This window comes from Eriocheir sinensis, chromosome 70, assembly GCF_024679095.1.
Source record: "Eriocheir sinensis breed Jianghai 21 chromosome 70, ASM2467909v1, whole genome shotgun sequence".
Lineage (NCBI taxonomy): Eukaryota > Metazoa > Arthropoda > Malacostraca > Decapoda > Varunidae > Eriocheir > Eriocheir sinensis.
The window spans coordinates 90,001-117,861 of record NC_066578.1 but is presented as its reverse complement, the minus strand read 5'-3'; the positions used below and the strand labels follow the sequence as shown (position 1 = coordinate 117,861).

General features: G+C 47.7%; 1 protein-coding gene and 1 long non-coding RNA gene across 13 annotated transcripts in view; one reads left to right on the top strand and one right to left on the bottom strand.

The window, feature by feature from the left end:
- Nucleotides 1-11,755, bottom strand: part of LOC126988690 (uncharacterized) — a 67,253-nt gene extending 55,498 nt beyond the window's left edge. For all 4 annotated transcript variants that reach the window (XR_007742450.1, XR_007742449.1, XR_007742453.1 and 1 more), the window contains exon 1: nt 11,374-11,755. This is a non-coding gene — a long non-coding RNA (uncharacterized LOC126988690). The remainder of the gene's footprint in view (nt 1-11,373) is intronic.
- A 1,508-nt stretch (nt 11,756-13,263) lies between these two features.
- LOC126988687 (uncharacterized) lies at nt 13,264-18,225 on the top strand. 9 transcript variants are annotated; one of them, XR_007742429.1, is made up of 5 exons: nt 13,283-13,624; nt 15,995-16,091; nt 17,104-17,368; nt 17,859-17,982; nt 18,073-18,225. XR_007742429.1 is itself a non-coding variant. In XM_050847042.1 (4 exons), the coding sequence occupies exons 1-3, from the start codon at nt 13,607-13,609 to the stop codon at nt 17,354-17,356; spliced, it is 435 nt and encodes a 144-aa protein (XP_050702999.1). In that variant the 5' UTR covers nt 13,264-13,606; the 3' UTR covers nt 17,357-17,368; nt 17,859-18,225. The 9 variants fall into 9 exon arrangements, 3 of the variants coding, with proteins under 3 accessions (XP_050702999.1, XP_050703000.1, XP_050702998.1); XR_007742430.1 differs by having other exon boundaries at nt 13,284-13,624; nt 17,866-17,982; XR_007742425.1 differs by having other exon boundaries at nt 13,313-13,624; nt 17,855-17,982.
- The last annotated feature ends 9,636 nt before the right edge of the window (nt 18,226-27,861 follow it).

The window sequence follows — 27,861 nt, the reverse complement described above, 5'->3', positions numbered from 1 at the left end:
TTCGTTTTCTGGTGCGTTTCTTTAATTAGACTTCACATTCACGTTTTTTTTCACCGTAAATAAGGGAGTGTTTGTTCAGGGTTCCTTTCTCAGAAAATGCTTTCCCACAAACTTCACGTTCATAATTTCTCTCACCAGTGTGTCTGAGAACATGTCTGCTGAGAGCACCCTTCAGTCTGAATCTTTTGCCACAAAACCCGCACTCATGATTTCTTTCACCCGTGTGTGTTAGGAAGTGGTTGTTGAGGGAACCTTTTTCAGTAAATCTCTTACCACAAACTTCACATGCATGATTTCTTACACCAGTGTGTGTCAGGGCATGTCTGTTGAGGGTGTCCTTCATAGTAAATCTCTTACCACAAACTTCACATGCATGATTTCTTTCCCTTTTTTTGTTTTAGTTTACTTTTTCAGTCTTGATTATGGGTGATGGGGCACTCTGCCAAGTGCCTAACAATCACCCACTTTTTAGAGGCTGCAACCGAGGGTTCTTTTTAGGATGGTAGTGGTTCCCTTAAGGGCAATTGTTTGGATTTCTGTTGCCCTCGGGTTTCCTGGGATTTTAGCTAGATGGTCTTTGAAGTTCTTTTCCAGTAGGCCTGTTGCTCCGGCAATGACTGGCACAATCGAGATGTTCTTCAATTTCCAGTTTCTTTTCATATCATGCATCAGGCCTTGATCTTTCCCCAGTGTGTGTAAGGATGTGTTTATTGAAGTTACTCTTCTTACTGAACCTTTTGCCACACTCATAACATTCATGACTCATTTCCTCAGCAGGTGTGGGTGTGTCTGTTGAGGTCATCCTTCATAGGGAGTCTTTTCCCACACTCTTACCACTTAGTTTCCTTCACCAGTGTGTGCAAGCTGCATATAGTCAGCTTGCTCTTGCTCTCAAATATTCTCACACTTAAAAACTTTCCTTTTCCTTTATAAAAGATGCCAGCAGCAAGGTGGTGGTTCTTCTGATCACCCCTGATTCTCACACCAGTGACAGAACCCTCCTGCTGGTCCTGGACACTTTGGCAGTAAAGTTCCTCACCACCACACACAAGACCAAGCATACAGGCGAGGCTAGGGATGCAGCAGGGAGTCCTTAAGTCAGTGGCTGTGAGAACAGGGCAAGTACTGAGCCCAGCACCCGCCTGAGACACCCACTTCACCACGGGCACCAGTTATGGCCAATGGGACACAGTTGAGTGCTGTCTCCTGGTGCTGTGCTCTTCCAGGTGGCCAATGCCACTTCCTGGTATGGAAGAGATGAGGTGTTAATGAGGTGTTTTTATGCTCCTTCTGCCTGAATCTATCGAGGGCGTATGGTCCTCCAGCTGTCCTCAAAAAGTGTGCTTCCACACTGACATCCTGCCTGGCTAACATCTGTCTTTCCTCTCTGCTTGAAGTTTAGTTACATGGAACTTATGCCTCAGAAGGGTGACTGCTCTAGGATCTCACTCCTCTACTACTTACATGAGCAGCAAGGTAAAAATTCCTCTACAATCAACCATTCCCAGAAGGTAAGAAGATGCAGCACAGGTGACACTGGTGACTCACGTAACTAAGTGTCCTTTGTTTACTTACACCCCCCTCCCCCCCCCCTCCTGCCGCCAACCAAACACCCTGTGCAACAACCTGGCAGGGTGCTTGGCTAACACCACCATCTTGGCATAACTTGTTAGCTTCATTGTGTAAAGCTGGCGTCACACAGGGCAAATTTCGCCCAACATGTTAGTCGTCTTTGTTGGCTGTTGGGCAAAACGAACAACAACCAACAAGATCTGGCGGGTCGGGAAGAATGGACGACAGATGTGACGTCAGACTGGTTGGGAGGAAATGGGGTCAAATGACATTCAAATGTAAATTGAAACTCAATCATCGTACATATTTACTCCAATTGTCAACGGTAAAACTCCAAAAACCGACGTACATGTGCATGTATGCGTTTGTGATTTATTTGCCCACTGTGTAAAGTTATTTATAACACTCAACTGACTGTATGGTGGGTCACCGCCTCCCGGGATAAAATGGAACGCCAGGATAAAGTGGAACGTAGCCAATCAGCGCGCAGCATTGGAGGCCCGTGCCGGGGCCATGGGGTTGCCAGATTGGGCGAAAAGTAGCGGATTGGGTGACTTATGAAGGCTATGCGCTACTTAACTTTTTAATCCACTACTTGTACTTAAATTTTGAGTAATTCTGAAATGTATTGGGCTACTTCATGTTGAAATCCGCTTCTTTTTGATGTGTGAGTAGGCTACTTATCGTCAAAAGAATCTGGCAACCCCGGTCCCGGCCCCGCCAGGGGTGGAGTCTGTGCCTGGCACGAGGTATAAACAAAGTTTAACAAACTAGCCATGGGTGCCCCCAATGCCTCTTCTGGCGCTTCTGCAGTCGTAGCACATGCTTCATTATGTGCAATGCAGCAGCACAATCTTCTAAATCCTCAGTATCCATCCGATTCATGGTAAAGTGGCTGGAGAGATGCTGGCGTGGTGTTTGTTGTTGTTGGAGCGCGACGTCAACACAACAATGTTCAGGGTCACAGTGTGATGGACAACATTGTTGGTTGGCGATTATCACCAACAAAAACGAGCAACATGTTGGCAGAAATTTGCCTTGTGTGACGCCAGCAACACTGCGTGGCTAACAGGTCAACCAGGTTTGGTCACCTGGCAGCCCTGATACATAGCTTGACCAGCGGAAAGTGGTGGCTGGGACGTTGGCAGGCTAAGAATGTCTGGGATGGGTGTGTGCCACGTCTTGAAAATCATTGTGTTCATCCCCTGTGACAGCTGTGTAAGATAACAGTAAAGAAGGATGAACATACCCTTACAAATTGAACGTAAATATTCTGGACATACTCTTTCCTTCCATGTTCCACTGTCGTATGTTATTCCACATCTAACACAACCACATCCCAACGGATCCGAACACGTTCGGTATCATCCAAGAGAATGTGGCAGTTGAAGAGGAGAGTCCAAGAAAGAGGCCAAGGGTGAAGCTGAATGAAGACATTTAGCCACCCCCTGAGGTACGTGGCAGCATCCAACCCTCTTGCTGAGCTGCAGGAGTGTGCCCCCCATTGCACTGCACCAGCTCCATGTCCTGATTTCGGTATAAATACTTCATCTAGTGTTTGTTGATTATTGTGTTATTAATCTAATTATGACTTCACAAAATAGATTGTGCAAGTCACTTAACACATGCCCTGCACAACATCACTTTTAAGTAGTAGAATTCCTTCATATGGCTGCTGATTTGTGTATCCTGAAATGATTGGATATTGATTGTCTTAACATTTTTTTGTCCATGATCACTGAACCATGTTACGGTATGTCTTTGGGTGCAGATCCAGGAAATAAGTTTGGGGGGGGGACGTCAGACTTTTTGCGGGTGGAAGGAGCATTAGCATTACTGATTAGCCATTCTCGGCAGTCCTGGTCTTGAAAAACTGGTGGACTGACCTAAATCAATGGGTATAACGGCCTGGACTTTGTGCCAAAGCATTCCTGGGCGGCCAGTGTTGCTCTTCGGATCCGAATGAAACGCCTGATCCCTCTGAGAAAAAGCATTGTTTTAGCTGCAGCGCGCTTTTGAGCTAGTTTTCCTGTATCATTCAGGATCATGGGGGGGCCTGGACCCCCTGGACCCCCCCTTGGATCCACCAATATAGCTATGTCTTATAATATATCTATCCTTTACAGTCTGATGGTGCATCCTTCTAGGTTGTCAAGTTTTAGTAGCTACTCATGAGAAGTATTCCATAACGATCTTTGATTTCCAGATGCTTTGCACACACAAAAAAGTGTCATTAAACTTGCCGCAAATAATAATCAGCTGTAGTCAACCCTTGCTTTAAAGAACCAATATGGAGGAAGGGGGTGATGTTATATCCAAAAATCTTTTACATCTGAAGTATCCAACCTTTTTGTGTATAACAAACCTTGTTTGTTACATGAGCTTAAAAGTTCACAATTTCCATACATGATTCTTTTTTCCTTGTATTTGATGATTAATCCTGACATGTATTCCATTATCAGTAGGTAATATATAGTAACAAGACAATAATACACATTATAACAATGTATATATTATAGCCCAATGAGTGCACGAGATCATTTACCTCATCATTGATGCCAAGTCCGGGAGTCCTTCCCTAAATTCTTTGCCTGAATTTGTGACACCAAGTATAATAACTAGTTTTAGTGACCATTTGCATCCATTTATCACTTTGATTAAAAAATTGCCTCTCAACAGGGTGTGAACTTGATGGGGTTGGAGGAAACTCAACTCGGCCATCAAGCTCACCACAATATAGTAAGGAACCTCTTGTTCTCAGTGATAATTTATCCTCTTTAGTTACTATTCCGTGTTGCTTTAATCACAACTAATGTGTTGGAAACATTACAGCTTAATAACATACTTCACATCTCTGCATACAAATTGAGTTCAATATTTAACTGTTACACCAGTAGGCTTCATATCTTAAAAAAAAAAGGTATGTAAAAAGGTTGACATTTTGAATGATATATTTAAACTCTTTATTATGTTTCTATGGCTGTAGTACCGTTACGATTAGTCGAGTGATCAGCACATGGATCTTATGTTCTTGATAGCATAGGTTCAAATTTTGCCATAGGCTGGCAATTGATAGTAACAGTAGTGTCCACAGATATCTACCTGTTTCTTGTTTATCCTGTTCCACTTTAAACCATGACTGGCCAGTCTTTGAAGAGGTAGCATAACCTTGAAGTGCCACTAACAAACCTTTGTCTATTCTTTTGATGTAATCCTTTTTTTTTCCCCACCCACCTATAGTGCCGGTAGGCTTTCTTCAAGGGCCTGGCGGTCGGCCCAGGCCCGTCATGGTGCAGGCAATTTTTTTTTGTAGTGGCGCCATTTATTATTGGCTCATGCTGCCCCCCGGAACTCATTCTGGATTCACTTGGATGGTTTAGCAGGGTTTAGGTATGACTAACATCTGAGAAACAGGGAATTTTTAGATTTTTAGTGTGGCAACACATTGACAAATGTTTTAGTATGGACTGAACATCAAAGATATATATGGAAAATGGGTGCTTGTAGATCTTGATATTATATGTCAAGAGTCTCCAGTTGTATCTTCTCCCCCATCTCCTGAAAATATCACTCTTGTCAGGCAAGCTAAGTGAAGCCTTCCATCGAAGCTGGCGTGCAGACATAATGTCAATGCTTAGATTCACTGTCTTTATAGCACTGAAAATAATGCAATTACATGCACATTTTATTATTTAGAATTGTGATTAATTGTGATTAAATATTTTTGCATGTATTTTCAGACATGAAAAGTGAAAATTGCTGCACAAAACAGTCTGTCGTCTGTGCCGGGAGGCAAGGCATCTCAAAGCCCAGGCTGTTACAACTCCTGGGCAGTTTTTGCCCAGAGCCAGCAATTTTTTAGATCCAATAGGGGTGGATTTTTTCTGAGGTCAGGTTCAACATGCTGCAAGATGCCAAGATCTAAGCCTAGTAGGAGATACGGGTTACAAGAGAGGAGGTTTGCTCTGGCCTTATACTATCAAAGTCCAAATGCTAATAGATTTCTAAGCACAGTATTTCACTTGCCTTCAGTTTCAACACTTCACTCATGACTCAGGGGTATTTCAGTAAATGTTGGCTGGAGCAAACAGACTCTGACAGCCCTGCACAGGCTTTGTCAAAAGAAGAGATACTTCGTGGGATTTGCCATTATTTAGTATAGCTCTTGTTACGCCAAAAAAATATTTCCATATACTTTGTCAAATATTGCAAGTAATGCACCATTGTTGGTCTTGCCTGTTATAAATCAGATCTTGTTCAATTAACAAGCTTTGAGTGTCTGCCACTTTCCAATTGTAATACAAGGAATCATTTATCTCCCCTGCCAGATGTCACATGTAATGCACCATTGTTGGTTTTGCCTGTTATAAATCAGATCTTGTTTAGTTAAAAAGCTTTAGGTGTCTGCCACTTTCCAGTTGTAATGCAAGGAATCCCCTGCCAGATATCGCATGTAATGCACCATTGTTGGTTTTGCCTGTTATAAATCAGATCTTGGTCAGCTCACAAGCTTTGATTATCTGTCATTGTTTATTTCAGGTGTAGTGCTTGGAAGCATTTGTTCTCTGCCCTACCCAACAGTATGCAATGCTTTATTGTGGATTTTGCCTGTTATATTTAATCTTGTTCAGGTAACAAGCTTTTGGTGTCTGCCTTACCTAATAATGTGCTGCAGTGACACTTAGTTTAATTTCATGATGTGAAATACAGCATGTAATTTCATCACACTAAGTGTCTATCATCACGTGTCTGGCATCATTAATGTGGCTTCCAGGAGTAATCTTGTTTGTATTACAGCATGCAATGTTTTTTTCTGCTTTATATGATATACCTAATCACATAGGTATGATTTTATTTTGAAAAAATGTAATGGCAGTTGATATTCTTGACTAATGCCTCATAAACCTTGTCAAAAATAATGTTTTTTTCGAGGGGGGGGGGGGACAGAGAGTGGTTTGTTTGATTGGCCAGTTCAAGGAGTTTCATATCAAATGATTTTATTACATCCAACTTTAATGTGTGCTAAAAACATACATTTTATTACATCCAACTTTAATGTGTGCTTCCTGCAATAAATGCTACATGTTTACTGATGTAGCTTATGAAATACATATCACTCTCTGCCCTGTAATTTGGTGTCACATACTGCAGCATAACTTTCCTGCTATTTTCTTACACTATGAGTTGCCTTATTTTGTCTCATTTGCTTTTATCATATGTGCCTCCGCTGCATAGTTGTGCCTACTGAGCTTAATATCTTCATGACCCTGACACCAAGGTCAGAGCTTGTGAGATCATACCGTGTCCTACATCCCATTTTCACCTCCAGGCTCTGCTGTCTCCCAGGGCCAAGTTATTGCATTCCATTTAAGACAACTCATGTGTTACCTTCTTGATATTCTCCATCATGTATTTCAGCATGTTTTATGATGCTTTGCTCTTATATTGATGTGCCTTGCAACATTTTTATGCATTTTTTTTGTATATAATGCGCCATTATTGGTTTTGCCTGTTATAAATCAGGTCATGTTCAGTTAACAAGCTTTGAGTGTCTCCCATTGTTTATTTCAGTTGTAATGCTTAGAAGCTTTTGTTCTCTGCCCTGCCAAACAGTATGCAATGCTTGCCATTATCTGGCACTTGTAGTTAGTATGATATTTTTACTCAGCTAAGAGCATGTTGCAAAAGGTAAAGGTAAGGTTGGGGGCATACGCTGTAGCAGCGTGTGGCCTCGGTGCTCATCTCCGTAACATTGGCCCTTGAGCCTGTGGTGTTAGGGAACCCATTACCCTGGGAATCAGGACCAGTGTGACATCCGGGTTACCACAGTTGCAAAGGCATTATAGTAATCTAGCATGCATAGAATGTTGTATGCTTTGCTTGTATTTAAAGCACTGGGTATGTTTGCTACACACACACACACACATATATATATATATATATATATATATATATATATATATATATATATATATATATATATATATATATATATATATATATAAATGCTTTACACCATATTTTCCTAAAATAACAAATTGATATAGTGTAGATAATACCTAATAAAACGTAAGAACGAATATATTTTTCTTTACCCCATTAGTAAATCATTTTACAATAATGAAAAAAAACAAGTAAAGGCTGGATAGGGTGTTGTGGCAGGTACTTCAAAAATAGTAAAGCTGCCCCTGAAAAGTGACGTTTTTGGTGGGCCCCAATAGATGGCGCTACTTCCGCACGCCTGAGGAATTACTACATACCACTATCTCTTGGTATATATTCTCTTTGCTGCTGTGCTACCACGAGGGGAAGGGCAGTCAGAGGAGGAACCACGAGAGGGAGAGGAGTCAGAGTGATACAGTAGGCAATAAAGGTATAAACCTACCTCTTGTTTGATTTACTACATTGTTTTTGATTTACGCCACCTTTTCAAGGACACAATACTCGCGTAAATCAAGAGTTACCTGTACATGTGTAATTGCTATATTGAATATTTTTACCAATATTAAATAGTTGAATTCTTGCTTTTTATGAAAAACAGTGGTTTACTTTGATTATTTCCTAATCATCCACTATGGATTCTGATTTGATTAAAAGAGTTGTTGACAACTTTCCATTTGAAGACGGTCATGATCGTCTGACTCAAGACGTCGGAAAAAGAAGACGGAACATGCAAACGACAACAGAAATCGTAGACATCGACGGAAAATGTGCAAGTGTAACAGCGCCTTTAGCAGATTATTTTATAACACACCCAAAACTACAAAAAAAAGTTTCGTCTGCCAGTGCGAGATTGGCGCACTTGTATAATTTTACCCATATGCGTAACAATACGTCCCCCCCACAGGTCCTCACTGCCAGTCTGACTGCCTCAGTGCCTCGCAGTCCGCCGCCAAGTGTGCTGTGTGGCTATATAGACAACATGCAAATATCATGCACAATAAAAAAATATACGTACGTTTATTACGTTCGTCAGTATTATTATGCGTATTTTAAAATTTCCGCCGCTTATAAGGGAGTTTCAGCATTAATGGACTAAGTTCCCCCCCAATTAGTCTGTTATATTGAGGGCTTACTGCATGGCGACACTGCTCTGAATACTTTGTCGCTTCATCTGGCTTTCATTACAGGTTCTGGATGGGCACGTGATCAAAATTAGGTGTAAAATATAAATGTAAAGAAATAAATAAATCGTAAATGTTTCCTCCACTGCCATTTCCTGTTTTCAGCGTTTTTCTTCCATGTGATCCTTTAGCTCCTTTGAGTGTCCTGAGGCGTCTTTTGTTGTACCCGTGAACAATGACCGCAATGTGGACATGTTCACTGGGTTCAGACTGGTAGTACTCACACATCAATATCTCGTTTTCTATTTAACTAACTGCTCTTCTGTTGTTATATATGTTTTCTACTTATTTCAAAGCTCCACAAAAAAACATGGGAGAAAAAAAAAAAAAAAAAACTGAAAATAGCCATGAAATGTGTGGGACCCCATGTGTCCATGGCTCACCGCCGTAGCCTGCTTTGCTGCCAGTGACAACACTGGTGCAGTGCCAAGCCTTGCACATGCATTTATCGTAAAAAATAAACTTAACAAATCTAACCAAACTAAATCTGGTAATTCTTTTTAGGAGGTCCGCCTCCCCCTCCGCCACTCCAGCCCCCCTACCCCCCAAAACAAGTCTGGGGACGTGTAGGGAGTTGGGATTTGGGGGGGAAGGCAAATTGACTAAAATATGGGCCTCAAAAATTTCCCTGAAATAAGGAAAACTCCTTAGTCCCAAAATTTTTGTGAAAATTCCCTAAACCTATTGTTTTGTAATCTAATCTAACATAACCTGGCAGCAGCAGACGCTGGGCGTGTCATTGGATGGCCAGCGTAGTGGACCCCCCCCACCGCCGCAGCACCACTCCGTCTCGCGATGCGTGTTTCCGACGACCCACACCGCATGTCGAATATATTTAAACTACTCCAACCTAACTATGCTTAACTAACCTATCCTCCCAAGGGGGGGCTTCACCCCCCTCAACCCCTTTTTGATGAGGGGGCCTTGACCCCTCGACCCCCCCTCTGCTAAGGAGGGCTTCTCTGTATCTGCCCGTCTTGTTAGTCACACACTAGACACTCAACAGCCTAGGAAGCATTATATTTTCCTTAATTTGGGGACATTTCCCCGTGTCGATGGCAACCTGCTGTGAGAGGAAGCAACTACTTGTAAACTCACAACCTCAGTATAGTCTGTCCTTCCAGATATCTAACAATTACAAATGATACAATACTGACGACAAACCCGTCCACTTTGGCTAACTTGATGCCAGATCATTGTTGCTGGGTACTTTGCAGGGTTGTTGATTTTTTTCTTTAAATAAGGAAATTGGATTTTTTTACTTAAATCAGATTTTGTTTATTTATTTTTTTTCATTAATGAAAATAATTAAATGAATGTAAACCTCAATATTCTCTACATTAGTTTAAAGCACATGTTGGAGTATTCTTGTATCATATTCCATCGTCATAACTAACCTGGTTGGCTGTTTGAGCCAGACCTAAGACTGACCAGTCGCAGCCAACCAGCCACTGGCCACAACTCTGTCTATTCTTAATTAACAGTCTAACCCGATAATGTCATGTTTTGGACATATCTAGCTCCCCTCTCGGTGAGTACTGCAGGATTATTCTTGTCCATTATAAATGAAACTTGACATTTCCCTAGAGTTGCTCTACTTCTAGGGTCGTATTCCCTATGACGTTATATTGGGGGGGGGTCCCAAGGGGGCGTAGCCCGCCTTGGTTAGGAGGGGAGTCAAAGGGGGAGAAGCCCCCCCGTTAGAGGTTATGTAGTTTGGTTGGGGTAGTTTGAATATATCTGACATGAGGTCTGGGCTGTCGAAAATTAGGCAACGAGGAGGGAGGGATTTGGGCGGCGGTGGTGGGGGTGACACGCCCGACACTCGTCAACAGACCGGCTGCTAGGTCATGTTATAACAGATTACAAGAGTATGCGTTAGGGACTTTCCTTACTTTTGATAACAGTGAATTTTACCTATTTTAGTGATTTTTTATTTGAAAATTTTGAAAGCCCATTTTTTAGTGATTTTGCCTTCCCCAAAACCCCAGTTCCCACATTAGGTATAGATTCATTTTAGGACCGTGCCAGTATCTCATTATCTACCTTATGAAACATCACTATCTCTTCATATATCTTTTCTACAAACCTTCAACAGTCATGGAAACGCTTTGAAAATCCAATTTAATCACTTTTTTTTTACTCTTGAAAATAGGGAATAATGTTTACGAAAGCGTGTCGCCTCCTCTGGCGACGGCCGCGGCATCACTGCAGCCGCAAAATATCTCGCAGAGGGTTTAGGGTCGGGGAGCATATTTAAATTACTCCAACCAAACTTTACGACCTACTAACGGGGGGAGCTGCGCCCCCTCGACCCCCACCCATATATATATCTGACTTATTTCAGCGAGGAGGTATTTCTCGCAACACCGGCTGCATCGTCGCCAGAGGAGGCGACGCGCTTCCGTAAACATTATATCCCCTATTTTCAAGAGTAAGAAAAAAGTCCTTGCATTGGATTTTCAAAGCGTTTCCATGACTGTTGAAGGTTTGTAGAAAAGATATATGAAGAGCAACTGATGTTTCATAAGGTAGGTAATGAGATACTGGCACGGACCTAAAACGAATCTTAACCACCACGTACAGGTCCCCAGGCTTGTGTTGGGGGGGGGGGCTGGAGTGGAAGGGAGGAGGCGGACTTCTTTAAAGAATCACCCAAACACTCAGCAACACTCACCCTTTGGTCAGCTGTTCACCTTCCAGCAGCTCCCCGGTGCCCGCCTCCCGTGGCTCCAGCGGCGGGCACTCCAGGGTCTGGGCGTGTGTCCTGGCCCTCGCCCTTCCCTGCAGCGTCAGGGAGAACAGTGGCAGGAAGTGACGCCCTGGGCTGCCTCTTCATCTCTTGCCCTGTAACACCTCCTGGTCCTCCTCCTCTCGGTGTGTGGGGTGGGGGAGGAAGTGATCGAGGGATGGGGGGGGATTTGGGATGATGTTTGGGGAGAGGGGAGATTATGGGGGGCGGAGGAGAAGGAAAGAGGAATATGATGGGTAACTATGAGCTTGTGGGGGGGAGGTCTGACTTGGCTCTGGGGGAGGTTTTGGGTGATCGTTTTGAGTGATCCGGGAGAGAAAGGGTCTGGGGAGGTTTTGGGTAATCCTGGGAGAGAAAGGGTCTGGGGGAGGGGTTGGGTGATTGTTTTGAGTGATCCGGGGAGAGAAAGGGTCTGGGGGAGGTCATGGTTTAGTGTTTGGAGTGAGCCGGGGAGAGAAAGGGTCTGGGGGAGGTTTTGGGTGATTGTTTTGAGTGAACCGGGGCAAGAAAGGGTCTGGGAGGTTTGGTGATTGTTTGAGTGATCCGGGGAGAGAAAGGGTCTGGGGAGGTTTTGGGTGATTGTTTTGAGTGATCCGGGGAGAGAAAGGGTCTGGGGGAGGTTTAGGGTGATTGTTTTGAGTGATCCGGGGAGAGAAAGGGTCTGGGGGAGGTTTTGGGTGATTGTTTTGAGTGAACCGGTGGAAGAAAGGGTCTGGGGGAGGTTTTGGGTGATTGTTTTGAGTGATCCGGGGAGAGAAAGGGTCTGGGGGAGGTGTTGGGTGATTGTTTTGAGTGATCCGGGGAGGAAAGGGTATGGGAGAGGTTTTGGGTGATCCTGGGGGAGAAAGGGTTTGGGGGAGATCTAGGGTGATCCTGGGAGAAGCCTTGGGTGATTCTGGGGGCAGAAAGGGTTTGGGGGAGGCTTTGGGTGACCGGTGATGTGATGTGTTTGAGCAGCCTGCCGCCCGGACCGTCTTGGCGGCGGGACGTCACCTCTGCTGCTCCTGAGGAAACTCAGCGGCCTTTCCCTCCCTTATTTCTCCCCTCCGGCGCCTCCTGCACCATGAGTAATTCTAATCACAGCCATCTTTAGCTTGTACCCTACATTCGTCAGAGCTATTGGCCTAACTATAGTTCTTTAACCTTATTAATTTGATTTGGTTCACTTGTCTTTGGCAACAGGACTGTCCTTTAGAGTCCCTCGATCCATCCCTCTGGTATCCTCCCTGTCTCTAGTACTGCCCCTTATGTACGTCCTCAACCAACACCTTCAGTTTGTGTGGCTCCGCCCACCCCTACCCCCCATGCTCCACCTCACAGGCAAGAAAAGTATACTTGTGGAATATAAGAGATGGCAAATGGGCGAATAAATGTGGGCGAATGATAGACAGAAATGTTATGCTAAGTACGTAGGTGGGTGTACCGACCCTTTGCAGATAGGCAGAATGTGTTTGAATAGAGAATAACAAACAGAAATGGAGAGGGGTTTGAGTGGGATGTAAGAAAGTGGAAGAATGTGATAGATATGGCAGTTAAAGATGAGGGATTGAGCAAGTGGAAGAATGAGATGGAAAGATAAGGAAACCCTTGACTGGTACAAGGAGAAGGATCGAGGCCCCAAAGTGTGAGGTGTGGTATGAGGGAAGCCTGGGAGGTGATCTTTTCCGTGCTAGAGCGCAGTGTCTGGATGTGAATGCAAGGAACTATAGATGGTCTGAGCCCCGCAGCAAAGTGTGCCAGATGTGTGACAGGGGTGTGGACGAGACTATGCTGGAATGTATAAGAAGTATGACAGAGAGAGAACGAAGATGATGCATGTGTTTCTGAGTGAGATGGGACGTGGAGTGAATGGGAGGACTGGAAGGGAGTGGATGGTGCTGCTGCTGGGGCTCAGTGGAGAGACGAATGGACGAGTGATTGAGGCGATGAAGGAGTCCCTGGAGATGTAGGCAATGACATCTTGCCCCGAGTAGCTGAACACCGATTTTCTGTATGTTTTATCTTTCTTTCACAGTAGCTGCCGATACAAAGGCCTGGCTGGGAGAAATCTCAAGCCACCTGTGAGATCAGTGAAGAGCGGCGCCCGCTCCATGTATTATTCCTCAGCTGGCCAAGTCGTCTGTGACATCAAGATCAAGCTCCCTGCCCCGCCCTGCTGATGCCCGCTGCCCCGAGGGTGAGTTTTGGGTGGTGGCCAGGCGCCTTGTTCACCCGTGCCATCAGGATCACCCGCTGCCCCCAGGGTGAGTTTTGGGTGGTGGCCAGGCGCCTTGTTCACCCGTGCCATCAGGATCACCCGCTGCCCCCAGGGTGAGTTTTGGCCCCTGTGGTCACCTGGTGGTGGCCAGGCGCCTTGTTCGGGCAGGTGCGGGGGTCACCTAGGAGGCAGATCACGGGGCTGAAAACCTGACCTGCGGCAAGATGGGAGTGAACAGCAGCAGTCATGAGGGAGTGAACAGCAGCAGTCATGAGGGAGTGAACAGCAGCAGTCATGAGGGAGTGAACAGCAGCAGTCATGAGGGAGTGAACAGCAGCAGTCATGAGGGAGTGAACAGCAGCAGTCATGAGGGAGTGAACAGCAGCAGTAGTGGCAGTGACAGGCAGGGAGGAGTGGGCCAGAGGACAGCGGGGCAATCTGTACAGTGTTGGGGCTGAGTGGAGACAAAAAGGAAACAGAAGGAAGAACTGTTAAGCTGGCACAAGTGTTCCTGGCGCAGTGCTGAGGGCACAAGTGCTTGAGCAAGTGCCAGGAAAAGCACTGAAGATAAGTGATTCAAGCAGCAAAGTTGAAAATTAGGGGATTATTCACGAGAGGGTAGCCTACTAATTTCGAGATGCTGACTGCGTATTTCTGGACAAAATATGATGCTGTTTATTATGGAGATGGTATTTTTTCTCCAGAAATCATTATATGGTTGACTTTTCAATGCCTATTGTGTACCCCTCTGCTGCAGCCACAAAATAACTCGCAGAGGTTCAATTTGCTTACTGTTTCTATTTTTCACTCACCGCTCACAAAGATAACAAGTGGACAGACTAAAACAAAACCAAGCAAATCAATGTTTTCCTGCTGTGTATTCCCCAGTGTGCATGCATATTGAACAGCAGAGCGACTTTTTTTCTGCGAGGAGGTACCGGTATTTCTTGCAACACCAGCTGGATTGCTGCCATGTCCCTTACTGTGGTGTGTATTTCCATCCCTCACACTGCGTTCTGAATAAATTTTAACTAACCAAACCTAACTTTACGCAACCTACCTAACGGGGGCCTCGCCCCCCTCAACCCCCCTTCCATTTTTTATGGAAAAACAATATGGCAGTGTGCTGTATGGACACAAAATATACTTGTTACTGTGCTACATTCAGGGATTAAAAAACAATCCATGCTGTAAGCATTAACTTTGCCAGAGGAGGCTACCCTCTCATGAATATTATCCTAAAATTATAGTGCACTAGTGTATTACAGTGAGGAAAGTTAAGTAATACAGTGCCACTGAAAAGCAAAATGTGTGAATAAACAGGAGAGAGGACCTAAGAAGCGATACAAAGCATTACAGGTCAAAAGAAGAAGAAAAAGCAGAGTAACAAAGCAAACTGCCTACCCATCTAAGACCAACAAAGGCAACGAGAGCATCCACCAGGTACATTAAGGACCCCAGAAGCCATGGAGGTGAAGAAAGAAAAGGTTAAAATTCATAAGTTCACCCATCTCACACTGGTGGACAAAGCTTTTCAGGGAGATTTTGGTGTTTTGAAAGAATCTGCAAACTTTGTGTTGCAAGACTAGTTCCCCCCCCCCCCCACCCTTCAAGCCTTAGAAACTAAGGATTTGTGATAAAAACAAATAACCAAATAGTACTAAACACCAAAATTTACCAGAAAAATAATATATCCGTCCTCGCAGATGAGTCACGGCAGGAAAATATTCATTTCTAATGTGATAATTGTTTTCTACGCCTAATGTGTCATCACTGTCCAGCGCTTCGCCACACTCAGAGTTGCTAGTTCTGGCCAGTCACTGCTGCAACATGCCTCCATTACGCACTTCAAAGTGGGTCACAAGCAAGAACCCAAATTCATTAACTCTAACCTAACCCTATGCCTAATGATGGTAGTACTTTAAAAGCCAATATTTGTTTTTATTCATAAAAGAGTTAACATCAGTCAGATTTATTTTGGGCCAGCAGTGTTTACTGATCTTGATGGCAGCCAGCACCCCATGGCACAAGTGTTTCAAATTTTATGCCGATGAAATGTTTGTACTTTTCACCAATATCTTGAATTTTTGACCAGCCTGATATTTACTAGGTATGTGGGGTTTCCAGATACCTGTGGGCCAGATAGTTGGGGTCTTACTGTACTGCATATATACAGTCATACTTTGGTTTGCGAGCTTAGTTCATTCTGAAATTTTGCAAGCAAACCAAAAACTCGTAAACCAAAACAAACTTATACTGTAGTGTTGAAAACATTAAGATCACATGCTAAAGCACAAATGTAAGTAGGGTGTACAACGCAGACTGAGACCCCATTCCTATCGTTTACAGCTCTGAGCGCTCTCGTCTTGTGGCGAACAAAGGGAACCCACTGCTGTCTTCAACTTGTACAAACAGGATGCTCGTCACCACTCATAACCAAGGCATTGTTAGTGATTTTCTTTTGTTCATAAACCCAAACACCCGTAAAGTAAGGCACTCGTAAATCAAAGTATTACTGTGTTCAAGTATTTTTAATTGTTAATTTTATTTTCAACTTTGTTTTTCATGCTAAAACTTGTATAATTGCAGCCGTACATATGGAGGGACTGCTGTGCATCGTTCTTGTTCACACAAAATGTAGGCAACATGAGTGGCTCTTCATCAGGAAAGCCTCAAGCCTCAACTCCCAATAGACTGACTTTGTGACCCAAGCCTGGTGTTATCAATGCTTCAGGCTCCTGTTATGACTTTTTAAGGCCTTAGAGGAGCTACATCACGTTGCCACGAGTGTTTGTCCCGTTTACAGTGCAGAAGCCTTGTAAAAATACTGCCACAGCCATGAAACCACCCCAACAACTTCCTGGAGAGACTTTGATTTTTTTTTTTTTCTTTTAACAAGAGTCAGCACAAGGGCAACAAAAAGTTTAAAAAAAAAAGGGTCCGCTACTTGCTGCTCCCACAGCAGAAGATAGTTTAGAGTAGACAAACCAAGGCTCCGAAGAGTTTAATAACATGGACCCAAGTGTTGCGTACACCTTAACGGATGGGTGCTGACTTCTACTTCAAACTCATCAGTGTTTCCGGCCTCAGGTAGATCAGGGGAGTGTCGGAGGCCCGGCCCTGTGTCTTCTCTGTGTGTGTTTATGGGTCACTTCTGCCATGGTCACAATGCACCCCCAAGTGTTTGGTCCTATTAGTCACTTGAAGACATGCCTTCCAGTGAATGTGGTTTGTCTTCCATGCTGTATATTGCTATGTTGTTCTTTAGTTTGTGCATGCCCGGCCCTCACCTATACTTTTACTCATCTCCAGTCCCTTGACTCATCTCCTTTACTTCTTACTCATTGCCCTTACTCTCTAGTCATCTCCAGTCCCTTGACTCATCTCCTTTACATGTCTCTTTTACTCCTTGCTCACGTCCATTGTGATATGCTAGTTTTGTTTTGTTTACCCGACAGACTGGTGAGAGAAATCCATCGTCAGCACACTGTCAGCACATCATCACTAGACTGTCAGCACATCATCACCACACTGTCAGCACGTCACCACCAGACTGTCGGCACATCATCACCACACTGTCAGCACGTCACCACCAGACTGTCGGCACATCATCACCACACTGTCAGCACATCACTACCAGACTGTCGGCACATCACCAGCACACTGTCAGCACGTCACCACCAGACTGTCATCACGTCGTCACCCTCGTAAACATTCTGCCTGGTAAGTCATTTTTCGTGTATTTCCATATCTTTTCCTCAGTCAGTTTTCCGTCATGTGGCGGTGCACACCTTTGGGCAGAGCTGCCTTTGTCCTTTTGTGTGGGTGTGAGTGTTCTAAAAGTCGCCTTTCTCAACTCTTCTGCCCATGATAGGAAGATTATGAAAATGAAACTGCTTTTTTTCAACTTTCAGAGATGAAAAAATTACATAGGCAGTTTGTTGATGAAGGTGACCATAAAACAACACCATTTGCTAGTTTGGGTTTGTGGTACATGTAGCCAGTGTGTTCATTTTGTAGTTTGTCTATAATGAGGAAAGTTATCAACTTAAATAGAATGGTTGAGCCGTGCGTCCTTGTTTAATACTATGTACTTGCTATGTCTAATGCCATTTCTCTCTCTCTCTCTCTCTCTCTCTCTCTCTCTCTCTCTCTCTCTCTCTCTCTCTCTCTCGCTCTCTCTCTCTCCCTCCCCGCCTCCCCCTGAAGTCAGGGTTAAGGTCAAGACAGGGTGGGCTGACTATTGTTGCTGCCCTGCTGACCTCCCCTCAGGCCTGGTGAGGGAGCTGAGACAGGTCCACACCCGGCCTCAACCAGGCGTGGCTTGCTACGGAGAGGTACAGAAACATAGATCCTTCCTTTTTACCGTACCATGCTATAAAGAAATTCCACTGTAACATTGTATTGTGCTGTCACTGTCCTTACAGATGTACTGTACTCATGCTCTGATATGGGGTAATCAGGAGAACCACCACCACCTCCCTGCTGGCATCTCCAGCCATAAAGAAAAGGGAAAGTTTGAGTGTGAGAAGATTTGAGACTGAGAGCAAGTTCACAAGACACAGCCTTGCACTCACTGGTGAAGGAAAACATGAGTGCCAAGAGTGTGGGAAAAGACTCCCTGGGAAGGGTGACCTCAACAAATACACCCACACACTCTGGTGGAAGACCTCATGAATGCCAAGAGTGTGGCAAAGTGTTCAGTAAGAAGAGTCACCTCAACAGACACACCCTTACACACACTGGTGAAAGACCTCATAAATGCCAAGAGTGTGGTAAAGTGTTCAGTGAGAAGAGTAATCTCAAGGAACACACTCTTACACACACTGGTGAAAAACCTCATGAATGCCAAGAGTGTGGCAAAGTGTTTAGTAGGAAGAGTAACCTCAACACACACACCTTTACACACACTGGTGAAAAACCTCATGAATGCCAAGAGTGTGGCAAAGTGTTTAGTAGGAAGAGTACCCTCAACACACACACCCTTACACACACTGGTGAAAGACCTCATGAATGCCTTAAGTGTGGCAAATGGTTCAGTATAAAGAGTGACCTGAATAGACACATACTTACACACACTGGTGTAAGACCCCATGAATGCCTTGAGTGTGACAAAAGGTTCTCTTCTAAGTCTGCTTTGAACAAACATGCCATCAAACACTCTGATCTGAGAGAGTTCAAGTGTGATGTTTGTGGGAATTATTTCAAGACCAAGCGGAATATTACCAAACACATGAAGATCCACTTCCCCTGAGGTGCGTTGTGTTGTGCTGCTGTGCTGCCATATGTGGGGTGGTGAAGGACAGTGTTTGACATCCCTGCCCTGACAGGCCTGACAACATGGCTTCCTTTATGTGTCTACACCAGGTAAGCCTGCTGCCTGTGACATTAACTTGGTGTTAGGCGATTTCATTGCACGCGACTCCTTCATGAAGAACAAGAAACAGTGAAGATGAAAAGTGAAAGAAAGAAAGAAAGACAGACAGAGGGATGGAGGGACGGCAAAAACAGAAAAGAAAGAAAGGAAAAAAGTAGACAAGAAAATATTATGAAAAAGCATGATCAAAAATAAAAGGAATGGAGGAAAGGAAGATGTTAGGGAAGAAGATGAAGAGAAATAGAAGAAATCATGAAAGAAAAGAAGGAAGAAAAAAATAGGAAAATGAAGAAAGAACAAGACAAAGAAAAAAGAAAAGAAAACTGTAGTCCACCAATACATCTGGTAAATTGGCTGGTTACTATTACTATATAATAATTAACTAAGGTTATAGATGAAAGGCTAGTGAAATGTAACAGAGGGCAGGGAATGGAATCACTTACCCTCTGTCACCTTAGTCACCCAAGCTTGTAACTGATTAATAAACAAAACTAAATGTTAAGACTTTGTAGGTTTATTCCCATGCCTTGGTAGGGAGGGAGGGAGAGGAAGAGGGGAGGAAGGTAGAATAAGGAAAATGAGGGGAAGAGGGAGAAGCTTGTGTCTAGGTAAGGATGTAGGGAGGGAGGGAGGAAAAGAAAAAGGTTTGTCTTGTCAAGGACGAGAGAGAGAGGGAAAGGAAGGCAAGGTAAGTCTCACAACTACGGCCACTCTCTTAAGTTCCTTTCCCGTCCCATGCAAACTTTGAGACCTGTGGATAAATGAACGGGAAGACTGGTGACGGTAAGTACACACACACACACACACACACACACACACACACACACACACACACACACACACACACACTAAACATCTTAATCGCCAGTGAGGGAGTGGAGAAGGCTGTGATCTGGGGGTCATAATCTTAAACATTTCCTCGCCCAAGCACACGCACATTTGACACGGGTTTCGCAGAAGTTTGGGGCATTTCCAGGGGTAGTTTTATGACCCTGGTGGTGGTGTGACCCTTCCTCTGTACCATGAACCTAAAAGAACACTCAAGAGAACCCGATTGTTCCTCTTTTTGGCCTTTGGAAATAGTTGTGTGAGGCGGAAGCGTCTGACAACATCAACTGGGGCGGTGATGGAGAAGGCTGTATTGATAGTGGTGTAGTACATGCAGGGCTGTGGCAGAGGTCAGCTCGGGTCAGGTCAAGGCGGCGTGGGTGTGGACGCGGAGGAGTTTTCTTCTTGTGACCTGTATCGCGATTTGGTTCTTAAAAGGTCCGCCCAGAAGGAAGCTTTGGTCGGAATTTTTAGACGCTTCCGCCGCTCACATCAACCATATCCAAAGGCCGGAAAGGAGATCAATCGGGTTTTCGTGAGTGTTTTTTCACGTTGATGGTGCAGAGGAAAGGTCACACTACCGGCAGGGCCATGAAGCTACCCCTGGAAAGGCCCACAACGCCTTCGAAAGCCCTGCCTTGGGCGCCTGAAGGCGTGTCACCCGAGCGGTGTTTCCGGCGCCTTAATTGCTGCCAGACGGTGCCCAAGGAGACTACAGAGTCTCTTTGGCGGTGCCCGTAGTGGCGGCAAAAGGTGCGCGTGTAGAGTCGGCCACGACCATCTTCCACTGGCCTCTTCCCCCAACCAAAACAGATATATTACTCAAAGTTGTGGTCGTTTCTTGCAACACTTAACTGGGTCTTAGGTGTTCTACGAGCACTTGTTTTCTCCTAACACATCATCTCCTGACCACCCAACATCAGCCATTTCTCTATCTTTCACTGACAGTTACAAGACACGTGTGGTCCCTTCGGTGGTGTGCGTGGCGTCGTCTGTTCCAACGTAACACGGGTGCCCGCACTGGCGGCAGGAGGACGCTATGTATCACTGACAGTTACGAGACACGTGTGGTCCCTTCGGTGGTGTATTTGTTTACCTATTTGTAGTTTACCGGTGTGGTCTCATCTGCCATCCGGTATCTTGAGACATCCCATCCTTATTTTCGCATCGCGGAACCCAAAATATACTATCATAGAGTGACTAAGTGAAGCATCTATGTGTAAAAAAGTACCAATGAGGACCCAAAAAGCGATGCAAGCGGAACAGGTCACAAGAAGAAGAAGAGTGATCGTTGATATTCTAGTTATATACATACATGCGCGTCGTCATTTGCTTTTTTAATAAAGTAAATATAAACTTGGGTGGCACAGATCCCGACAAGCAGTCGACGAAAGACACGGTACTGTTACGCCACCACCGGCCCGCACACCACACTCCACAGCACGAGCAAGCGGTGGACCTCAACCCCAGACCACCACACACGGGTCGTGAACACCCAGAACAGCCAGACACACCACGTCGCCACTCCCCAGGGCCGCCACACCACGAGCGAGCAAGCCAGGGCAAAGAGGTTCAAAGTGCAGGTTTTCTTCTTTACTGAACAGCTCCAAAACCGTACAAACACTGGTTTACAAGGTACAGTAACTCCCAGTACACAGAGGGGGGGGGCAGACATACCACAGGGCGCACAAAAGCGGGCAAGAGCACACACTAGCGGGCAGCGCACGTCTCTTCTCTCTCTATGCTGGACTCTCTCTCCTCCCCCGCGGCTCCCGCCGGCCGTTCCCGGCCGGGCCGCCGCAATGCACCCCACGCCCCGGCCATCACAGCCCTCCGCGCCCCGAACTAGCACCCCCCACACACAAAGACAACACAAATAACACAAGAACACAAATCAGTCTGTCCTCTACCACGTCCTCCACACTCTCTTCTCGCGCCCCCAAGGGGCTCCGTCTGTCAGCCACGCCGTCGACCAGCCGCCAGTCATCAGTGGGCTCTTCCACGCCATCCGCTCCACGAAACGCTCGGGACAGTCGACACCGGCTCCTGGCCTCCACCCTCGGGGCAAGGTGCCCCCGCCCGGCTGTGACTACCTCCCCACGTAGCGATGCTCGAAAACCTCCTAGAAGCAAAGGGCACCTCGCCGGTCACCCTCTCCAGCTCCCGTCCGAGGCCACCACAAGCCTTACTGGCCTGCGTCAGGTAGTCGAGGCCCAGCAAGCACGGCTCGTCTCGATCGGCGACGTCCACCGGCCGGCTCCCCACAGCGCTGCCCACGCCGATACGAGCCTCCACTGGCCCCTCCGGCAGCACACACTACCCCGGGTCAGGCCGCGCCGAGGACTCCTCAGCCCCTGGTGTCCACTGTCACGCGTCGTGGCTACATCCGCGCTGATCCTCCCACTGGCAACGCGCTGGTCAGGCGGTGGCAGCTTACACACGGTGGGGCCCGAGGGCGGGAGACGGCTGGAAGTCAGCTCCCTTCTCCAGCCCGTCCGCGCTTCCCGCCTGCGCCGCGTCTCTGGGCCTGGGGCAGGCGCTCGAGCGGTGGCCAGACTGTCCACAGTCCTTGCAGCGAGGCTGGTGGGCGTCGGGGCTCAGCTGGTCGAGGGAACGCGTCCTTCGCTCCCCCGGGCATCGACTGCGCCTGTGCCGCTTCTCGCCACAGCCCCCGCGCGAACCTTGAAGACCCTCCGGGCTCGCCTTCCTCGGCGCTGCCTTCATCTTCACCTTCGCCACTCGGCCCCGGAGATCATGGCAGGGCGGGACGGCCGCCCCTAGGCTGCTCGTTGTCTTCAGGAAGGCCTCGAACCCCAAGGCCCTCGCCATCGCGTCGAGCGTGTCCTCGGTCCTTGGCAGGGGGTGAGAGTCCTCGACAGTCTCTTCCTTCAGCGCCCGGCAGTCCGCACAGAAGTGCTGCGTGCCGTCCTTCTTCATATCCAGGACTACCGCTGAGGGCCACGGACTGTCTGTCCGTTCAATCACCCCCTGCGCCGCCCGCTCGTTGACGGCGCTCTGCAGTTCCTCCCACCTGGCCGGCGCGACACGTCGGGGCGGGCTCTTGGTGGGCGCACTATTCCTCGTGTTGATGTTGTGCGTCACCAATCCGTGCGCCCCAGGTCCAAACCACCCCCGCTGAACACGTCCGCGCACCGAGCCAGGGTGTGATGCACCTCCGTCTGCGCCTCCGTCAGGTGAGCGGCGCTCCGGTGCGCCGAATTTTCCAGGAGGTCGGGGCAGCGGCCTCACAGAGGCCAACTCCGCACTCCCCGACACCTCCTCTTGTCGCTCCACCTCCTTACTGGTGCCCAGCTTGGTACCAACGAGTACTTCCAGAGCCTCGTCGGAGGAGTTAGCCACCAGCACCGTGACTGACTCCTCCCCCGCTCCTTCGAGACTCTGTTCGGCCGCCACACCACCAGGCAGCTGCAGGCCCTCCGTGGACTCCACCGCGCCTACCGCTGGCACCGCGCCCGACCGGCAACACACGACCCTGGCCTCCGTCCCCGGGCCCGGGGCAAGGTGCAGTCGCTCCACCGCGACTACTTCGATCTGCACAGCCAACCTCTGGGAGCCAAGGCGCTTGTCTGCGCAGCCTCTCCAGCTCCCGTCCAAGGTCGGCACAGGCCTCAGGTAGTCGAGGCCCAGCACGCACGGCTCGTCTCGATCGGCGACGTTCACCGGCCGGCGCTTCACAGCGCTGCCCACGCCGATACGAGCCTCCACTGGCCCCTCCGACTGCACGCAGTGCCCCGCGACGCCACACAGCCTCTGTGGCGTTTCCTGGAGTCGTGTGGCGGCCAACTTGTTAGGCCGCCCCAAGGTCCTTTCGGCCCTCCCCGCCAAGCGGCCTGGCTCGTCCACTGAGCTCCGTAGCGCTGTTGCCAACTGCAGCGCCTTCTCAGCCTCGCCCCAGCCCTGGGCAGCGGCTAGCATCTCACACTGGGCCTCACATGCCAGCTTCCCGTCGTGCTCCGCTGACTTAAGCCTCCCTGAGCGCCGGGAGGCTGAGGGGCCGCAGCGTGGAGAGGGCGGACCACGTGGGCTGCAAGCAGGCCGGCATGGCGGAGAAGGAGGCGGTAAGAGAGGCAACGAGGCGGGGTTAATGGGTCCGACCCCAGCACCAGCTGGACCCAAGGGAGCGGCTCCGACGGCTCCCCAGCCTCCACCGGCTCCGCCACGACGCCACCAGGCCTCAGGGGCCCTTGCCAGGGGCCCCACATGGGGCCCAGCCAGCCCGCCACCCCGGCGCCCGCCGCCAGCACACGTGATTCTTCTTGTTCCTCCGCGCACGACAGTGCCACCTCTCGTCGCCGCCTCTTCGAACGACGGGAAGCTGAGGGGCTGCATTGGAGAGAGAGCGGACCACGTGACCTGCGAGCCTGCCGGGATGGAGGGGAGGGAGGGGGTGAGGGTGGCCACGAGGCGGGGTTAATGGGTCCGGCGCCAGCACCGGCTGGTCCCATGGGAGCTGCTCCGTTGGCTCCCCAACCTCCTGCGGCAGCTACTGGCTCCGCCACGACGCTCCAGGGGTCTTTCCCAGGGGCCCCAGATGGGCCCCGGCTGGACCGCTGCCACGGCGCTTCCCGCCAGAACTGAGCCCCGTTCCTCCGCGCGCGGCGCTGCTGCCTCTCCGCCTCCATCTCCTCCCTCAGGCCCTAGAACTTGCCTTCAGGGGTCTGCTGCACCTCCTCCAGCCGTTCGCTCCTCAGGCTGTCGCAGGCCGGTCCGTGCACGACTGCGTTTCAACCTTCAGAGACGAGAAACTACACAGGATAACCTCGGCAGGATGGCGGGCCTGCTCACATGCCTGCTCGTCCAGCCTTCTGGCCAGCTCGTCTTCCCTGCTCGCCTGCTCGCGTGCCCTCTCAACCTGCTCGCGTGCCTGCTCGTCTAGCCTCTGAGCCAGCTTGCGTGTCTTCTTAGCCTGCTCGCGTGCTATCTCGTCTAGCGTCTGAGCCAGCTCACGTGCCCACTCGTCTGCCCTCCGAGCCTGCTCGCGTGTTTGCTCAGCTTGTGCCTCACGAGCCCTCTTTTCTATACCGGCCAGCATGGCAATGATCAAGTCCAACTCGCCCGCGCCAGCCTCGGCCTTGCCCGACTCCTCGTCTCACTCACGGCGACCACTGGGGGACGCCATAACGACACGGCGCAACTCACTGTTCACTATTCACTTTACACTACGCACTCTTGGTCACTTTCCTGCGTACACTAATATACTCCACCCAGCACTGAGCTCTGTCCCTCTGTGCACTTTGCCTCCACTGAATTTCCTATTTTCTTCCCCAGCATGAGCGCCGCCATGCGTGTTTACCTCCACCAGCGTGTTTATCTCCGCCAGCTCATGTAAATCCCGTTCCAGAGTAATCCCCCGCCACACAATAAGCTAGGGGACCCGGGACAATACCCAAATGAGTGTTACCTCATGTAATAATCTAATCAGTCTTGCCTGTAATATTTACCCCTGACAAAATGAGCAGTGCAGAGTCGAGAAGCAGACGGCCGCCAGTTTTCCCTCCTCACAGCTGCTATCCACTTCCCCCGCTCTTCTGGATTCGCTGTAAATCTATAAAATGACACAACATCTCTCCCGTGTCGGTTAGAACATCCAACCGCACAGCATATATATCCCATGACGAACACACAGAGCACTTGTGCAGCCGCCACCAAGGTTTGCTTTGATAAGTAGCCACCACCACTGACCACCAAGATGGCCGTGCAGGCCCGCGCTACCACCGCACCCCCACTAATGACGTCAGCTGCAAAACCTCTATACAGAAGGGGGCAGACACACCACAGGGCACACAAAAGCGGGCAAGGGCACACACTAGCGGGCAGCGCACGTCTCTTCTCTCTCTAAGCTGGACTCTCTCTCCTCCCCCTCGGTGCCCGCCGCGGCCCGCCGCAATGCACCCCGCGCCCCGGCCATCACAGCCCTCCGCGCCCCGAACTAGCACCCCCCCACACACAAAGACAACACAAATACACAAATATCACAAGACATATACCCCCTGGCGTAACATTAATGTGTCGAAATTCATGGATGCATTCAGGATGGGATGTCTCACGATCCCCGGATGGCTCATGACACCACGCCGGGCCCGAGCTAAGCTCTACCGTCTCCATATCTACATTCATCCAGCTTTTCCTTCATTTGTTTGACACTGTTCGCCTCCACCACCTCTTCCCGCAAGCTGTTCCCCGTGTTAACACTTCTATGTGGAAAATTATACTTTTCCAAGTCACTTAAACAGGTTCCTTTATTAAGTTTCTTCCATTTTGTTGAGCTGAGGTCCGTCATGATGGTGGGAAAAAGTGATTTTTGTGTGTGAAAAAACAAACACGCCTCTCTTCCTTGTGTTTACGACAGGTGTCACGGACCAGAAGTTACACCGGTGCGCCATGGACGATGTGAGGACGCCGTCCCCAACGAGCTACACTCACATCAACATTGGATGCCTCTCTCGCACCTGGCTTAATTAACCATGTAGTGTTATCACCTTGTCTGTACAGTGCTATGGATGAGTGCACAATCCTATACGACAGTGTCTCTTCTGACCATTTTCTCTCTTATTTGGGCAAAAAATTAATGGACTTCCTGCCTTGAAACAGGCCAGCAAGGCTAGGGAGGCAAGGGTTCAGAGGATTCTCGGGACACAAGGAAAAGAGAGGATCGAGTATGGTCGGGTGGAGACAGAGTTGCTGAGAGACATTGCCATTGATCCTGTCAGGTTATGCTGCCTCCAGAGTACTTGTCTTATCAGCGGGCATCATGACGCCATCGATAGGCTGCATCAGTCGTTGGTGGGGTGCATGGTGCATGCTGGTGAGACAGTGTTCGGCCCGTGCAGGAGGAGATGGAGGCTGTCTTTTCCTTGGAGGAGTAATACATGGAGTGGCCCTTAGCGGGCCGCTCTGCACTATGAGGTGAAGCAGGGGGGAGGTAGGGGTAGGGGTAGGGGGGGGCGGAGCTTAGCCGATGGCCTTGAGCCAGCAATTCCACTCAAAACATTGGATTTCTCGCTCCCAGATCGTCGGATTTAATGTGCTTGTCTGTCTTATTTCTTCCACATACCATATGTTTTTAGTTATTCAACTGCTGCAGTATATGCACTAAGGATGTATGTGAGGTCAGGGGTTTGGAACATTTTTCAGCTTTACGGAATAAACACACGGTAATGCTGTTGTTTTATCTGTTCTATGAAAAGGTTTTCATAGAAAAAAAAACATCAGCATTTCCTTGTCTTTATTCCGTAGAAGCTGAGAAGAAATGTTCCACACCCGCCTTGATCCCTTACACTTCCTCTGTATAATATTCATTATATATTGATCATGGCTTCACTTTAAATGTAGAAGATGTACAGCCTTCTATGTAGAGCGTCTCAGATGTGATCAAAACCCACTACGAGAAAACAGAAGGATGTATTGGGGCAGGAAAGAGAAAAACTTACAGATACGCAAATAATAGTCTATATGTGACTCGACGTCAACCAACCGTGTTACACAATCATGCATGTCATTTTAATAGATACATTAACCAGTAAATGGAGAAAATCCAACATACATGTTTTTATGGAGAGAAATGGATGTGGAGTGGAGATGGCTTGATCACCAGAGATGAAGAAAAAGACTTACAAAAGTGGAATATATAATAGAAGATAACTCCTGTAAGCGAGAGAGAGAGAGAGAGAGAGAGAGAGAGAGAGAGAGAGAGAGAGAGAGAGAGAGAGAGAGAGAGAGAGAGTATTGATAAAGCTACCTGTATCTAGTGTATATAAGTAGATTATTATGTTCTACGAGGGATAAATATGTAATATGTAATGAACTATTTTTTTTACGTATGTAAGTCTATTAGCGACTGAACCCAAAAATTACAAACATGCTGCCCAAAAAGCAAGATCTGCTTTAAATTGGCTGCTTACAAATTAATAAATAAATTTCTCCTTATTATAAAACCATTTTTTTGTAAGCATAATAAAGTGTTTTAGGTGTTGTTTCCCCCTCCTAACCT